We start from the raw sequence: 13,838 nt of genomic DNA, 5'->3' as shown, positions 1-13,838 counted from the left end.
GGTTGATAGCTTCCTTTATTTCTGTAAATATTTATAAATAAAATGATAGAATGTCTGGGATTTGCTTTAAAATGATGGCACAGAGAAAGGGGACTTGGATGAAATATGATTGACCGTGAGTTGATAGTTGTTCAAGCTGGGTGATGGCCCCATTGGAGGTTTATTATACTATTATATTTGTAAACGTCTGGAATCTTCCAAAATAAAAAATATTTTTAAAGTTCACACTATGACTTCCATAATAGGACCTTAAATCCTTAGCAAGACAATAGTCTTAAATGCCTGGCTTTGGTGGGAGAAAAAGAGATTTCTGATTTCTCCAGGCTGCTCTTGACTTATCAAGAGGAAATGTAGAGGTCTGAGTATAGAGTTTTACCCAAAGTCAAAGGTAGTGAGTTTTCCAGATATGACCAACATTCCTCCTAGACCCAGGAAAGCATGAAGAAACCCTCTCTAAGTGGAAAACAAGAGGAGAGTGGAGGGTAAAGAGAGCAGAAAACGTTTGATGAAAGGTTTCTCCTTGTGGGTACCTCTTGGCAGTTTTGGTGGTGATCGCAGGGCCGGGTAAAAGTGGCTTCCCGCAGTAAGCCGTCTGCCTTACCTTCGCCCACTCTTTGGCCCAGATTCTTGCCTCCAGTCCCCAACAAGCCTGGCTCAACTTATTGTGGTGGGGGGATCTTGCTTTCACTGGGCTTGGAGTCCAGAGGCCAGCATACGAACGCTGTCTATGACTCAAAAGGACAATGTCTGGGGTCTCAGTTTCATCACCCATGAAATTAAAGGTCCGACTGCAAGACTAAAGATCCTTCAGTGTCCCAGCCAGCCAAACCAGAGACCTCAGAAACCCTGGGCCTGAACATACAACCCTGCAGCCCTTCTTGCCTTTTCACTGATCGTCCTTGTTGCCATTACACATTACATGGCCTCCTAAATGTGTGACTGCTGTCACTTTTTGCAGATAATTGGAGAGGAGGGGCCCAGCAGAGATGACCCTAAAGTTGGCAACACTTTCAGGCTTTGGTAATCAGGCGCGTCACCGTCCTGTACGATTTCTCCTCTCCGTCCTTGCTCGCCTGCAAATCCTGACCCCCGTCCTCACTGCAGAGAAATCTGCGAAGGGACGGCTGCCGGCGTCGCCTCTGCGCCCAGGAGGCGTGGAGCAGAGAGCGCGGGAGCAGAGCGTCCTGCGGCCACGCTCCCCGCGCGGAGGCGAGAGGGAGGGGCCGGAGGGGGCCCGGCAGCACCAGAGGCGGCGCGCGGGGCTCGCGGCGGCTCAGTCTCCTCCCCAGCCCAGCCCCGGACGGCGAGAGCGGCGGCGAGTGCGAGCCGCAGCCCGGGCCTCGGAGCGAGGAGGCGGAGGGCCGAAGAAAGCGGAGGACCGGAGCGGCGGGCCGCGCTCGGGCCCCCGCCGTGTGCGCGTTCTCCTGGCGGATCCCGGTAAGTGCGGGCGGTCGAGCTCCGGCCAGCCGCCAGGCATGGTGGCCGCAGTGGTCGTTGTCCCCGTATCCCGGTTGCGCGCATCCCGCTGCAGGCTCACAGGTAGCTCCGCGGTGGACGTGGTGCCCCAGGCCCCGAAAGGAGTTAGCCAACTCTCTGCGCTCCCGGGCGGGGTTTCCGAGCCCCGACTTCTCCCACCCCAACCGCCCCTGCTTCCGGCTCGGGGTAGGGGGCGCTGGGCAGGGCCTGCAGTCGGGGAAGGCGCAAAGAGGGGCGCTCCCCTTCCCCACCTACTCACCAACGATTCGGGAAGATGCCGGCCAAGCCCCTCCTCAAACTGCATCCCAGCCTCTGGCTCGCTAGTGGGGCGTCTGTCCTTCAGTTTTATTTTCCTATGAACCCACCAGGGAAAGTTTGGGACCACACACGGCAAAGTTGGGGCGCGGCTGGGGGTGCACTTCGCCGGCGGAGCGGTGGGTTTTGCAGGTCGAGCCCGGCTCAGGCTGGAGCCGATAGCGCACCCTGGGAGTTGAGTCTGTCCCTGACGTTTGCCCCGGCCGAGCTTTGTGACAATCCCGAGCGCAGTGAGTTGCTTAATCGTTCACGCTAAGCATAGACATCTGTCAGGCCAGCTGAGAATCTCTGTGCTGGGTTAGGTTTATCTCAGGAGTAATAGCATCTCAGCCTGGTTTGATTTGGGCTCCCTCTGCAAACCTGAGTTCCAGCTAATCTCAGTGTGTCACTGGCGTGTGTTTAATTAGCTTATTTTACACCTGAGATGATCTCAGCGAATGCCTCTAAAATGAAATCGTTGATACAAGAAAAAACCAAAACCCCCAAACAAAACTGTTTTTTAAAGAAAATTAAAAAGGGGAACCTTCGGAATATCAGCTGTCATGTGTGGGTATTTTACCCTTCTCTGTGGAGACAGAGAATGAAAACTGCTTGGGTATCTTACCTACTAGAGAGTCAGTGTCAGGGCTATTTTTGGCAGATTTTGTGGACAGAGGTATCACTGCAGCTTGCATATTGTTTATGAAATACACATTTGATGTCTTGAAGCAGCCTACTTGTTAGAAGTTGTTTGATTTACTAAGTTGTCTATTTTAAATACGACTAAAGGTTGTTTTTTAAAATAAGCTTTAGCTGAATACAGTGTCTAGATATTTAGGGAAGACAGTTTGTTCATGTCATCAGAACATTCTTTTGTAAACTTAAATTTTTAAAGGGCTACTTTTCTGCATTTGCTATAGGAGGGGCTTTCCATGAAAAATAGGATCCTGAGATCTTTATGTGTGCAGGAAAAGAGTGCTGTCTCCTCCAACACTCAGCCCTTGCCAAGTGATAGATTAATCAGAAAAGTGTGCCTGCAACTGGAATTATATAATTGGACCAAAAGAAAAGACAGTGGTTTTGGTTGTCAAATACGTAGATAATTCTAAAGGAAGTGATACCTTTTTTAGCCCTGGGAGGTTATTTGTTACATGAATTAAGGTGGGATAAATAAAGATTTCCATCTACATCTATAAAATTTTTGTATTTAACAGACACAAATACATAGTCTATGTCTAACATTGGATTTACCAAAATGTTTGCCTTTGTACATACACTGTCATAAGTGCCTAGTATGTGTCACGTCCTACTCGTAATGCTTCATGTATTTTTAACTCATCCTCAAAGCAGCACGTGGTGGTAGGTGCTGTAATTGTCCTAATTTTTGAAATGGGGAAACTGAGGCACAGAAAAATTAAGGAACTTAATCCAAGGTCACATGGCTATAGGATAGGATTTTTTCATATCTGCCAAGTTGTTTTGTAAAAAAGACATGATTTTACGATTCACATATCCTTGTTTTTATTTTTATTTAAGCATAAATGTTGAAAATATTTCATGTGAAGCCTAAGAATCCCTGATTGTGGAAGCACCCCAGAAGCACTGTTAACTGTAAAGTGAGGAAAAGTATGAAAGAACCATCTGGTTGAGTGTACAATTCGAAGACCACCACATCCACCAGAAGACCCAGGATGGATCTGCACCAAAGCACCACCACCATCTCTTTCCTTGAGAAATGGTGTTCAGTTAAGTCACCGTCTGGCTGCAGGAGACATTATAATGTCAGAAAAAAACTGAAGTTGATTCGAATCTTAGGCCTTTTCATGGGCCTGGTAGCCATTAGCACTGTTCCGTTTTCAATCAGTGCCTTTTCTGAGACAGAGACACCGAGCACAGGAGAGGCCAGTGGTGCAAGTGGCCCCAGGGTAGCACACGATTACCGTCAAAGAACTCTCTTAGATTTAAATGACAAGATTCGAGATTATACGCCACAGCCACCTGTTTCTCAGGAAGGCAAATCTGAGAATGGTACAGATCATGCCCAAGGAGACTACCCAAGAGACATCTTTTCCCTCGAGCAGCGGAGACAAGGTGCCATCATTCTCCATGTCATTGGAATGATCTACATGTTCATAGCCTTAGCCATTGTCTGCGATGAGTTCTTTGTTCCCTCTTTGACTGTCATCACTGAAAAACTGGGCATCTCTGATGATGTGGCTGGAGCCACCTTTATGGCTGCCGGGGGCTCAGCCCCAGAACTTTTCACGTCTCTCATAGGGGTATTTATCGCTCACAGCAATGTTGGCATTGGCACAATCGTGGGCTCAGCGGTGTTCAACATCCTCTTTGTCATTGGCATGTGTGCTCTGTTTTCCAGAGAAATCTTAAACCTGACATGGTGGCCACTCTTTCGGGATGTGTCCTTCTACATCATTGACTTGATCATGCTGATCATATTTTTCCTGGATAACTTTATCATGTGGTGGGAAAGCTTGCTTCTCTTAACAGCTTACTTTGGCTATGTGGTTTTCATGAAATTCAACGTCCAAGTAGAAAGATGGGTGAAGCAAATGATAAACCGCAACAAAGTCGTCAAGGTGACAGCACCAGAGGCCCAAGCAAAGGTTGGTGGTGGTGGTTGTTTATTTAATGTCTTCTTGACCATAGCTCTGAACTCTTATGTTTTTTAGATCTGCCACTTTTTAAATGGGACGGTGTTTGGGGCTGTAATGAATAGCAGGGTGCTTTATGCATTTCTTTGACAGCCAGACCAACATGACAGTGGGAAAAATAATTTGGGGGGTATTCTGGGGAATGTCTACTAAGTTCTCAAGCTACTTGCCTCAGAGTAAAACATTTATAAATATAGGTTACATAAGCTTCTCAGAGCAGGCTCAGCAGTTATTTGTCGCTTATTTTCTTATTTTTGTGAGCCGTTTTATTTTCATGGGAAAGTGTGTGTGTGTGCCTTGCAAGTTGCAGGGCTTTTTCGATTTAAATGAACGTGTGACAGTTATCAAGAACCATCTCTTTAAAGGTGCTTAGCGAAGAAAGTTTGTTTGTGTCAGCAGAACTGGATCTTTAAGTCAGCAGCCTAGGGCCTAGCAGGACTGGTCGTTAGAATGGGTCCTGGCCATTCTTCTTGATGCACACAATAGTGCTTCAGACCACTCGACCAGGCACCGATCGGGATATGTGAAAGAGTCAGTGGCAAGCCATGCTGCCTGCCTCTGTAGCTCGAGGGCCCATTTTGCACGCCATGATAAACATGACCCAAAATATTTTTTATGGTAGGATTTGAGGGAGTTTTAATGACATTTTAGTGGCCATCCTACCACTTAAGTAGCAAGCAAGTTGGTAAAGAGCTTAGAAGAAATCGATCTGCAAAAATATAGATTAATTATTAAAAATAATCCATGTGCCACATCAATAAAATTTTCTGTTAAGTAGAGTAATGCTATTCTGATCTATATCCTAACATTGGAATGTCGTCTCGGAATGTGATTTTAAACAGTAAAACAAAATACATATGCAGACTTTTCATACTTGCATCTGGGGAAATTCTCATGTATGCAAAAAACGGATGTTGAGTGGAGGGTGAGATGTTTTGTCCAGAATGAAGGAAAAAATGATATTAATTTAGCATAATTCCTTTATGTTCAAGTTTGATGACCATCCATCATTTTTGTAGCAGCCGTGAAATAGAAGCAAAGCACAGACAAAAAAACCACTAGTAATATTTCTATTTATTCCATGCAAAAAAGAAATGTTCTATACTGTATTTTTTCTAACGTATCACTCAGTGTATGGTTGGTTGTTAGAAACTGTAGTAAAAAAAAAAAATCGTGGCAAATAAGCATTCAGATGTGATAGTGAGTCTGTATCCTTGAGGGCGTAAGACAGGGTCATCACTGGAGCCCAGTCCCTGATCTAATTTTGTAGCCCAAAGGATGATCCCTCAAGCCATCTCCTCAAGACTGGCTACAAGTTTGAGTGGTTTGCATTAGTCGTCTACGTGTGTATTCCAATTAGAATGCTAAACAGTTGCTAAGGGAAAGGCCTGTTTTTTAGAGGCAAGGGAATGATTTGGTGTCTTATAAATATCCTGGGCCCATCAAAGCTAAAAAGTCTTTTTGAGAACTCAGTACTTTTTCGTTTTGGTATGCCGCAGTGGAACTTTATTAACTTAGGCACAGACTCGGCTAAAGGTTATGTTGGCAACGTGTATGAAAAAGGAATTTGCAGAGCAGTCCAATGGTGTATTGAAGATTGCAGGGGGATTTTGTCTTCTGATAGGGAGGAAGGAGGTGGTTTTGTGCATTTAGTAATAACCTTTTAAATATGGTTTACAGAAGGTTTTTAATAAATTATGTCACTCATTAAATCAGCTCTTGCAGGATTTTTACCTACTATATTAGGTGACTGTCATGTCATTTTAATGGTAATTTAAAAGTCAATAACTTAGGCTGGCATTCCTTAAAGTTGTTACTCATATCCATAATTTTTGCTATGCTTAATATTGTGCATTTTAAAAATTTTGGAATTCTGGATTTACCTAATTGAAAAAGAAAGCAAATTATATTCATGACTATATCTCCTGTTTCTGATTTACCTCCAAAATATGTTCATTTTATTATTTTCCTTTGAGCACCAAATAGCTTTAGTTTATTCCACTTAATCATTATTATTTATTTTGTCATTCAGTAACTAGATTGAACTATAAATTATCATGGGACCAGAATTTTTTAACATAGCTAAGTCTTGTTCGGTATGCTGGAACACAGATATTTTTAGGTGGAACAGTACATAATGATGTGTGATTTCCTTTAGGAAATTTTACCTTGCCAATTTCACTTTTGAATAATTGTTGGGAAAAAATTTTTTCAGCAGTTGGTCTTTATCAGATGTCTGACTTCAGAATCTTATGGAGATTTTGCTCTCTAAGCACTGAACATAAGGTGTCTCAAGGAGGGATGAGTCTTTGAGCTTGGCTGTCTTGTTCTCTGATCTGCAAAGTCGATTTCTGGCTGTATACTCCACCTTTCCTACCTAAGTCAGTGCTTCTAACATCATCAGAACACTCAGAAAAAGACCCCAAGCCAAAGACAGCCCTCAATGGAGTCTTCACAGAGAGTAATGTACTGTACAAGAGTTTAGGAAGCAAAATACTAAGCATATTTTTAGGCAAAGCTACCTCATTGTCTTAATTGCACAATTATGGAAGAGGGGAGTATGGGAAAGTGGAGGAAACATTTTAGATATTTTTATACAAGTCATCAATGATTCTTACTAAAAACTCATCAGTTCTACTGGGCTGTAGACAGTGAAATATCTTTGAAACTGCTTGCTTCCTGGACCAGTTGAAAATCTTAATTTGGTTTCATTATTGATGATGGGGCAACCGTGGAGCATGAAAAATTAGAAAATACAAACATTTTTCTCATATTTAAAGTAATAGTTTCCCATTTTATTTAACTGTTCCACCTGGTGTTTGGTTTTTTAATTTGATATTTTTATTGCATCTTTTAGTGATAATATTATTGTTTAAAAAAATGTCGTGTAGTGTCATGACATGGTAAGGAGATCCTGGGCTTTGATTCAGGGAAAAAGGGTGTTAGCCCAGGTGTATAATAAGACTTGTGACCTCAGAGAAGTCACATAAACTCACTGAGCCTCATTTTCCTAATTAGGAAAATGAAAATAATAATACCTGCTTCATAAAGTTGGGAAAATTACTAAATGAAGAAATGAATGTTAAGCAGCTAACATAGTCCTTGGCAAATGTGGGTTGTTCACTAAGTGTTAGTTCCTTTCCTTTCATCTTTTGTTCTTACATGAAAAGTGAATCAGGATAAATTATTTCAAATTTGAGAATTTCAAAATATTCCTTGAAGATTGTAGTTCATGCCAGTGAATCACTGAGTTAAGCAGGCTGTTGTCTCCCTTAGGGGCATGTGGTATTTGTCATATTATAATATTTTTAAGCCTAATTTCATATACAGTGAACGTATGCAGGGAAGACATTATTATAAACTCCAAGGAAACCTTCAAATGCCTTTGTTGTCCTGAAAGTTTATTTCGTAAACTGTGGTTTAGAAATATCTATGCTAAGCAGAGATTTTTGTTTTAAGGGTATTTTTATTTATAAATGATTGGGACTATCTTCCAAAAACCTCTCCAGAGCTGGTTGGGAATTAATTTGAATCCTGCAGATGTGAAGCAATGGAGTTTCAGGGCATCTGGCATGTTTTGCAGTGTGCCTGGCCTGCCTGCTGAGGTCCCCTGATCTGCTATGGTGCTAGGCTGTCATTGGCCTAGAAAGCAGCTGTCCATGGTATTTAACTTCTTCTTAGACTTGGCACTGTAATCTGACAGCATGTCAGCCCAGTTCAAATGAAGGGAATGGTCTAAATAAAGATGCTTAAAGCTGGATAGTTGAAGGCAGGCTACTTAGTAATTCAGGTGTGCCTTGCTTTATTCATTTTGTGTGTTCCTGAAAAGTTGCTTGCCAGCAGAGTGTTTGCAATGCAAATTGTTATTAATGATCATGGGAAAATCGAAATTGAAACAATATTATAAACTTCATAAAGTGAAGTATTTCTGGTAAGATGCTAAACCATAAACAATTATATAAATACAAATGTATAGTCCCAAGCCTTCTTAAGGCAAAGAATATGTTATAAATTCAACCTTTGTTTCCCCTCCATACCTAGTATGTAAATTAGTAAAATTAATGTACAGATTTCAGTGAGATCATCCTTATAGTGAGTATTACTTGATAGACTTGGAAACTCTCTGTCCTCAAAAGAAAGAAAATATAGGCACTAAAATTCTTAACTGACTAGATGCCTGTGATTGTAGCATTCTTTTGAGTTCCTGGACCCAATTCAAACGTGTAGGGGTCGGGTAGGGGGTGCTTCCCTCCCAACACCAAGAAATTTTCAGACACCAGCAGGGTGTCCAAGAATTTAACTCAATTCTGACACTGTCCACCCAGAGAGAACATCAGTTTTCCACAAGTTAAGGGTTCAGTCCTACAAGACTGCCCCCACTCCCCATGCAGGTCACAAGTCCAGGTTGTTACCTGTAATTCTGACCTACTGGCTGTAAGTTAGAGGTTCCAGTGACCCCCTCCTCGGGTTCAATGAATTTGCCAGAGGATCTCTCAAAACTAAGAGAAACATTTCACTCACTAGATCGCTGGTTTCTTATAAAAGGATATAGCTCAGGAGCAGCTGGCTGGAAGAGATGTCTAGGGTGAGGCACGGGGAAAGGCATGGAGCTTCTGTGCCCTCTCCAGGCACCACTCTCCCAGCACCTCCAGGTGTTCACCAACTCTGAACTCTGCCATTTTGGGGGGTTTTATGGAGGCTTCATTACGTGGGTGTGGTTGATTAAATCATTGGCCACTGGCGATTGATTTGACCTCCAGCCCCTCTCTCCTCAGTCCCACCCTTCAATCACACAGTTGGCTCCATTGGCAACCAGCCCCCATCCTTAGGTGCTTTCCTAAAGTTGTCTTATTAACATAAAAAAACGACACCTTTATCACTCTCCACACTTCGGAAATTCCAGGGGTTTTGAGAGCCTCGAGCCCGGAACTGTGAACCAAGACCAAATATATATGAGAAATATATTTTCGTCATCTGAATGACCAAATATATATATTTCTTATAAATCACAGTATCACAGTCTGCTTGTTGATCTAGGGATACAGCATGGTGCTATTTTCCTTGTTTTGCTTCCCTCTACTTACGTTAAAAGCAAACCCTTCAGTTACTGCATATGATTCAAAGGGTGAAGGAGGCACTTTGACAGACTCAGAAAGCCCAGTGGATTTTAATACACAGAGGGCAGATTGCCCATGGCTGTTTCCCTAGCTACTCTGGTTCCTCCAGCAAGAGATGACCTAAACTTTGTGAATCCTGGCAATGTTGAGAGTGAGGACTTATCACCACTTCCCTTCCTGTCTCCTTTCTTCCTCTCTCCTTTTCGCCTCCCTTCTCCCCCTTTTTTTTCCTAGAACCAGATAATTTGTATTTTAACTTTAACAAGGAATGAGATGGTTAAGTTGCTCAAAGATGAGTCAAGAACATCTGTGTGGATTTGACTGGTTTAGTTTCTTCATTCTTCTATTTTCAACCTCCTTTTGTTTTAGGTTAAGTCTCTAGTAAACAGAATATAGCAGCATTTTGTTTAATTCAGTTTGACAATCATTATCTTTTAGCTGGAAAGTTTAGTTTATTTACATTGATTGTGATTACTATTACATTTGGATTCTTTTCTATCATGCTATTTTAAACTTTCTATTTTTTATAACTTTTTTTTGCTCTTGTTTTGGATTGATTTTTTTCTAAATCTGCTTTTCCCATTAGTAGTTTGGAGTTTATACATCTTATTTCTAGTCTTTCACTGTTTACCCTAAAAATTTTAATGCATATATTTAACTCAACAGAGTGTAAAGCTAATATCTTTACACTCATGCTAAACATCTTAAGGGCCTTAGAGCGTTTTAACTAAGTCTCCTTTCCCCCAATGTAAATGATTTGAAGTCTACAATTTAAGTTCTACCTTGATGTTTTATAACAGCTTTATTGAGGTATAATCTTCACTTTTTAAATCCTACAAATTAGACATTATGCCATCAATGTTTTTAGAAGTATCCACATTTTTACCAGTTTTTCTCTTCATTTCTTTTCTCATATCAGACCTTTTCTCTATGACTTTTTCTTGTACTAACATTCTTTATAAGTTCCTTTAGCAAGAATCTGTTAATAGTATCTGCTCCTGATTTTTATTTGCTTACAGATCTATTTTACTTTTGTTCTTGAAGGATAGCTTTGGTGGGTAGAAAGTTATTTTCTCATTCCACTTTGAAATAATAATTCTACTGTCTCCGACTTCCACTTTTGCCATTTAAAAGACTGCTGCTGGTGTGAATGTTGCTCCTTTGTAAGAAGTTGGTCTCTTCTCTTTGACTACTTTATAAGGTTTTCTCTTTGTTTTTGGTATTCGGCATTTTCCTGATGCCATGACAGGTGTGATTTTCTCACTTAATTATCCCCTATTTGTGATTCATTAGACTTCTTGAATTTGAGGATTAGTGCCTTCCACCAATTTGGCCTCTACCTCATTCTTCGCATAATCTTCTAGAATTCTGATTGGATATATGTTATACCATCTCAACCTGTTCTTCATGTCTTTTAACTACTCATCTTTTTCTGTGTTCTTCTTGCTGATCATTTCTTTATATCTGCTTTCTACTTTCTAATTTTCTCTTCAATTTTGTCTAATCTGCTCTGGTGCTCATCTGTTTAGTTTCTAATTGTAATTATTATATTTTTCATTTCTAGGTTTTGTGGCTCCTTTTCACCACTATCAGGTTGATTTTCACTGTTTCTTCTTCTTCTATTATTTAATGCCTTCTTTTATTTTTCTAAACATATTAAGTATATTTATAATTCATAATTGGTATTTCTAGTGTTAGTGTCCTTGCAGATCTAGTTGTGTTGTTTTATGTTTCATGTGGGGTTGCTTTCTTATGTATTTAGTGATTTCTTTTAAAACTTTTTTTTTTTTTTTGCTGTACGCGGGCCTCTCACTGTTGTGGCCTCTCTCGTTCCAGAGCACAGGCTCCGGATGCGCAGGCTCAGTGACCATGGCTCACGGGCCCAGCCGCTCCGTGGCATGTGGAATCTTCCCGGACCGGTGCACGAACCCGTGTCCCCTGCATTGGCAGGCGGGCTCTCAACCACTGCGCCACCAGAGAAGCCCTCTTTTAAAACTTTGAACTCATATTTCTTGGAACTTGACCTGTAGGGAGTCACTGAGGCCTCGGTTCTAAGTGTATCCCAACAGAGAGGACTTGTTTGCTCTTCTCTCAAGTTCCCGGGAGCCCAACCAACCTGGAACCATTCTAACCTAAATGTCTGACTTTTTTCTACCCATGTAGTGTGAATTCAGACTCCAAAGCCAGGAGTGAGGCTGTGCTTAGAAATTCTTAAGGGAGACTCTTTTTTCTTGCTCTTTTTTTCAGTACCACTCAAAACTAAGGCCAAAATAGGCACATTCTACTATTTCCCTTCAGTAGGCAGATTTGTTTTTCCTTATTCACCCACTAAGAGTGTCCACCCTTCAGGGTTTCTAGCTTATTGGGAGTGGAGGCCCCTGAAGTACCTCCTCCCTATCAGGCCTCATGTTTGTAGCTTCTACAATCCTAGTTTCTGACCACTGGGGAATGGCAAATACCTCAGAAGCAAAGCAACACAGACCCCTCTGGATTTGTGCTTAGTTGGTGTTCTAGGTTCTAAGAAATCCCTGCTTCCTCACTAATATAGTTGGGTAATTTAAAAATATATCAAAGAATATAGTATCCAGTAATTTGAGGTGTATATAGTGAAAATGGTTTCTCTGAATGTTTAATCATCATACTGCCAAAAATTGTGTTTTAGACTTTGGATTTGTCAAATGATAATGCATATAACAAGGGATGATAATACGTGTTTTAATTGTATACTTTCAGAATGTTTAATATAGCCTGACGTTGTAATAAAACTCCTTATCAACAGATCCTACCAATGGCAAATTTTGAGTCAAATCAAATGTAAAAGGCAATTCTAACAGAAAGTTTAAATTGTAGATTTGCCTTTTAAATAATATTTTTACCAGATACTTAAAGTAATATATTCATTGTACAGGATTATAAAAACACATCAAAATACAAAAAAATTTAAATAGCCTATAATCTCTCCATCGCACCATCCAGAAATAACTATGAACATTTTTGCATTTATTCTTCCAGACTTTCACTCACACACACACACACACATATGCACATATGTACCTATATATCTAAATAAGTTTGAATGATATTGGATATGCACAACTTTAAACTTACATTGAATATATACCATTTTAACTTTTTTTTTTTTTTTTTTTTTTTTTTTTTGCGGTACACAGGGCTCTCACTGCTGTGGCCTCTCCCGTTGCGGAGCACAGGCTCCGGACGCGCAGGCTCAGCGGCCATGTCTCACGGGCCCAGCCGCTCCGCGGCATGTGGGACCTTCCTGAACCGGGGCACGAACCCGTGTCCCCTGCATCGGCAGGTGGACTCTCAACCACTGCGCCACCAGGGAAGCCCCATTTTAACTTTTTAACTTGGTTTATTATGAGCATTTCCTCAGATCATTAACTGTTTTTCACAACGGTTATTCACTGTTTAGCATTATCATAAAGTAGAAAGTTATTTTCATATTATATTTCACTACTATAAAAAATGCTACAGCCAGCAGCCTTACACATGAATTTTTGATTTTGGAGAAGCAGAAATTCTGGAACAAAGTTTATGAGCTTTTTAAAGTTTCTGCTAGGTTGCTACATCCTTGGTAGTGTGGACTATTAGCATTTTTAATGTTTTCCAATTTCATAGGTGAAACAACATTACATTGTTTTAATTTGCATTTCGTTGATTAATTGGGAGGTTGAAAATATGTTTCTTGAGAATTCAAATTTTCATTTATAGATTGCCAATTTCCTATGTGTCTTTTGTGTCATTTTTAAAGTTTGCTGTGATGACTCAAAAATCTCTTACAAACATATGCTAAACCTAACTTTAGCTCTCATACTTCCCCACATTTCCACACCTAAATCAAGGCAGGAAGTTGTTGCAATTTTTGTTTTAAAGGATGAATTATTCTAAAGAAGGAGGCCTTGTGACCCAGGAGTCAAGAAATGATGTTCCCAAGGGACGGGGTGTGCCCCCCAACCACGTGACTTTGGTGGATCCTGTACGTCCTAGGACCCTATCTCCAAATCTGGAAAATGGGAGATTTGACCCACATGACCTAAAAGATTACTTTAGCTTGTCATTTCTGTCCTCAGAGGCTCTCATCCTTACTATGTGGAATACTCTAACCATGCCAAACTAAAATCTAACACATTTACCTAAAACAGAAGACCAGATTCTCACCATAACCACAACACCAAACTCTTTTCCTAACCTGGCTTACCTGTAGTATTTTCGCTTAAATGATTTACTTGACTTGGCTAAACAGTAATTTTTGTTTAAG

General features: G+C 40.9%; 1 protein-coding gene across 4 annotated transcripts in view; it reads left to right on the top strand.

Moving 5' to 3' along the window:
- Positions 1 to 1,141: 1,141 nt before the first annotated feature.
- The window catches only part of SLC24A2 (solute carrier family 24 member 2), a 246,140-nt gene continuing 233,443 nt past the window's right edge, over positions 1,142 to 13,838 (top strand). Inside the window, exons 1-2 of one of the 4 annotated variants that reach the window (XM_067744485.1) lie at positions 1,142 to 1,437; positions 3,307 to 4,394. In XM_067744485.1, the coding sequence (XP_067600586.1) occupies positions 3,462 to 4,394 (933 nt within the window). In that variant the 5' untranslated portion in view covers positions 1,142 to 1,437; positions 3,307 to 3,461. The remainder of the gene's footprint in view (positions 1,438 to 3,306; positions 4,395 to 13,838) is intronic. The other 3 variants (XM_067744487.1, XM_067744484.1, XM_067744486.1) reach the window with 3 other exon arrangements.

The sequence above is a fragment of the Pseudorca crassidens genome, chromosome 7 (assembly GCF_039906515.1).
Source record: "Pseudorca crassidens isolate mPseCra1 chromosome 7, mPseCra1.hap1, whole genome shotgun sequence".
NCBI classification, from domain to species: domain Eukaryota; kingdom Metazoa; phylum Chordata; class Mammalia; order Artiodactyla; family Delphinidae; genus Pseudorca; species Pseudorca crassidens.
Note: the sequence above shows the minus strand (reverse complement) of the source record. Positions and strands in the feature narration are given on the sequence as shown.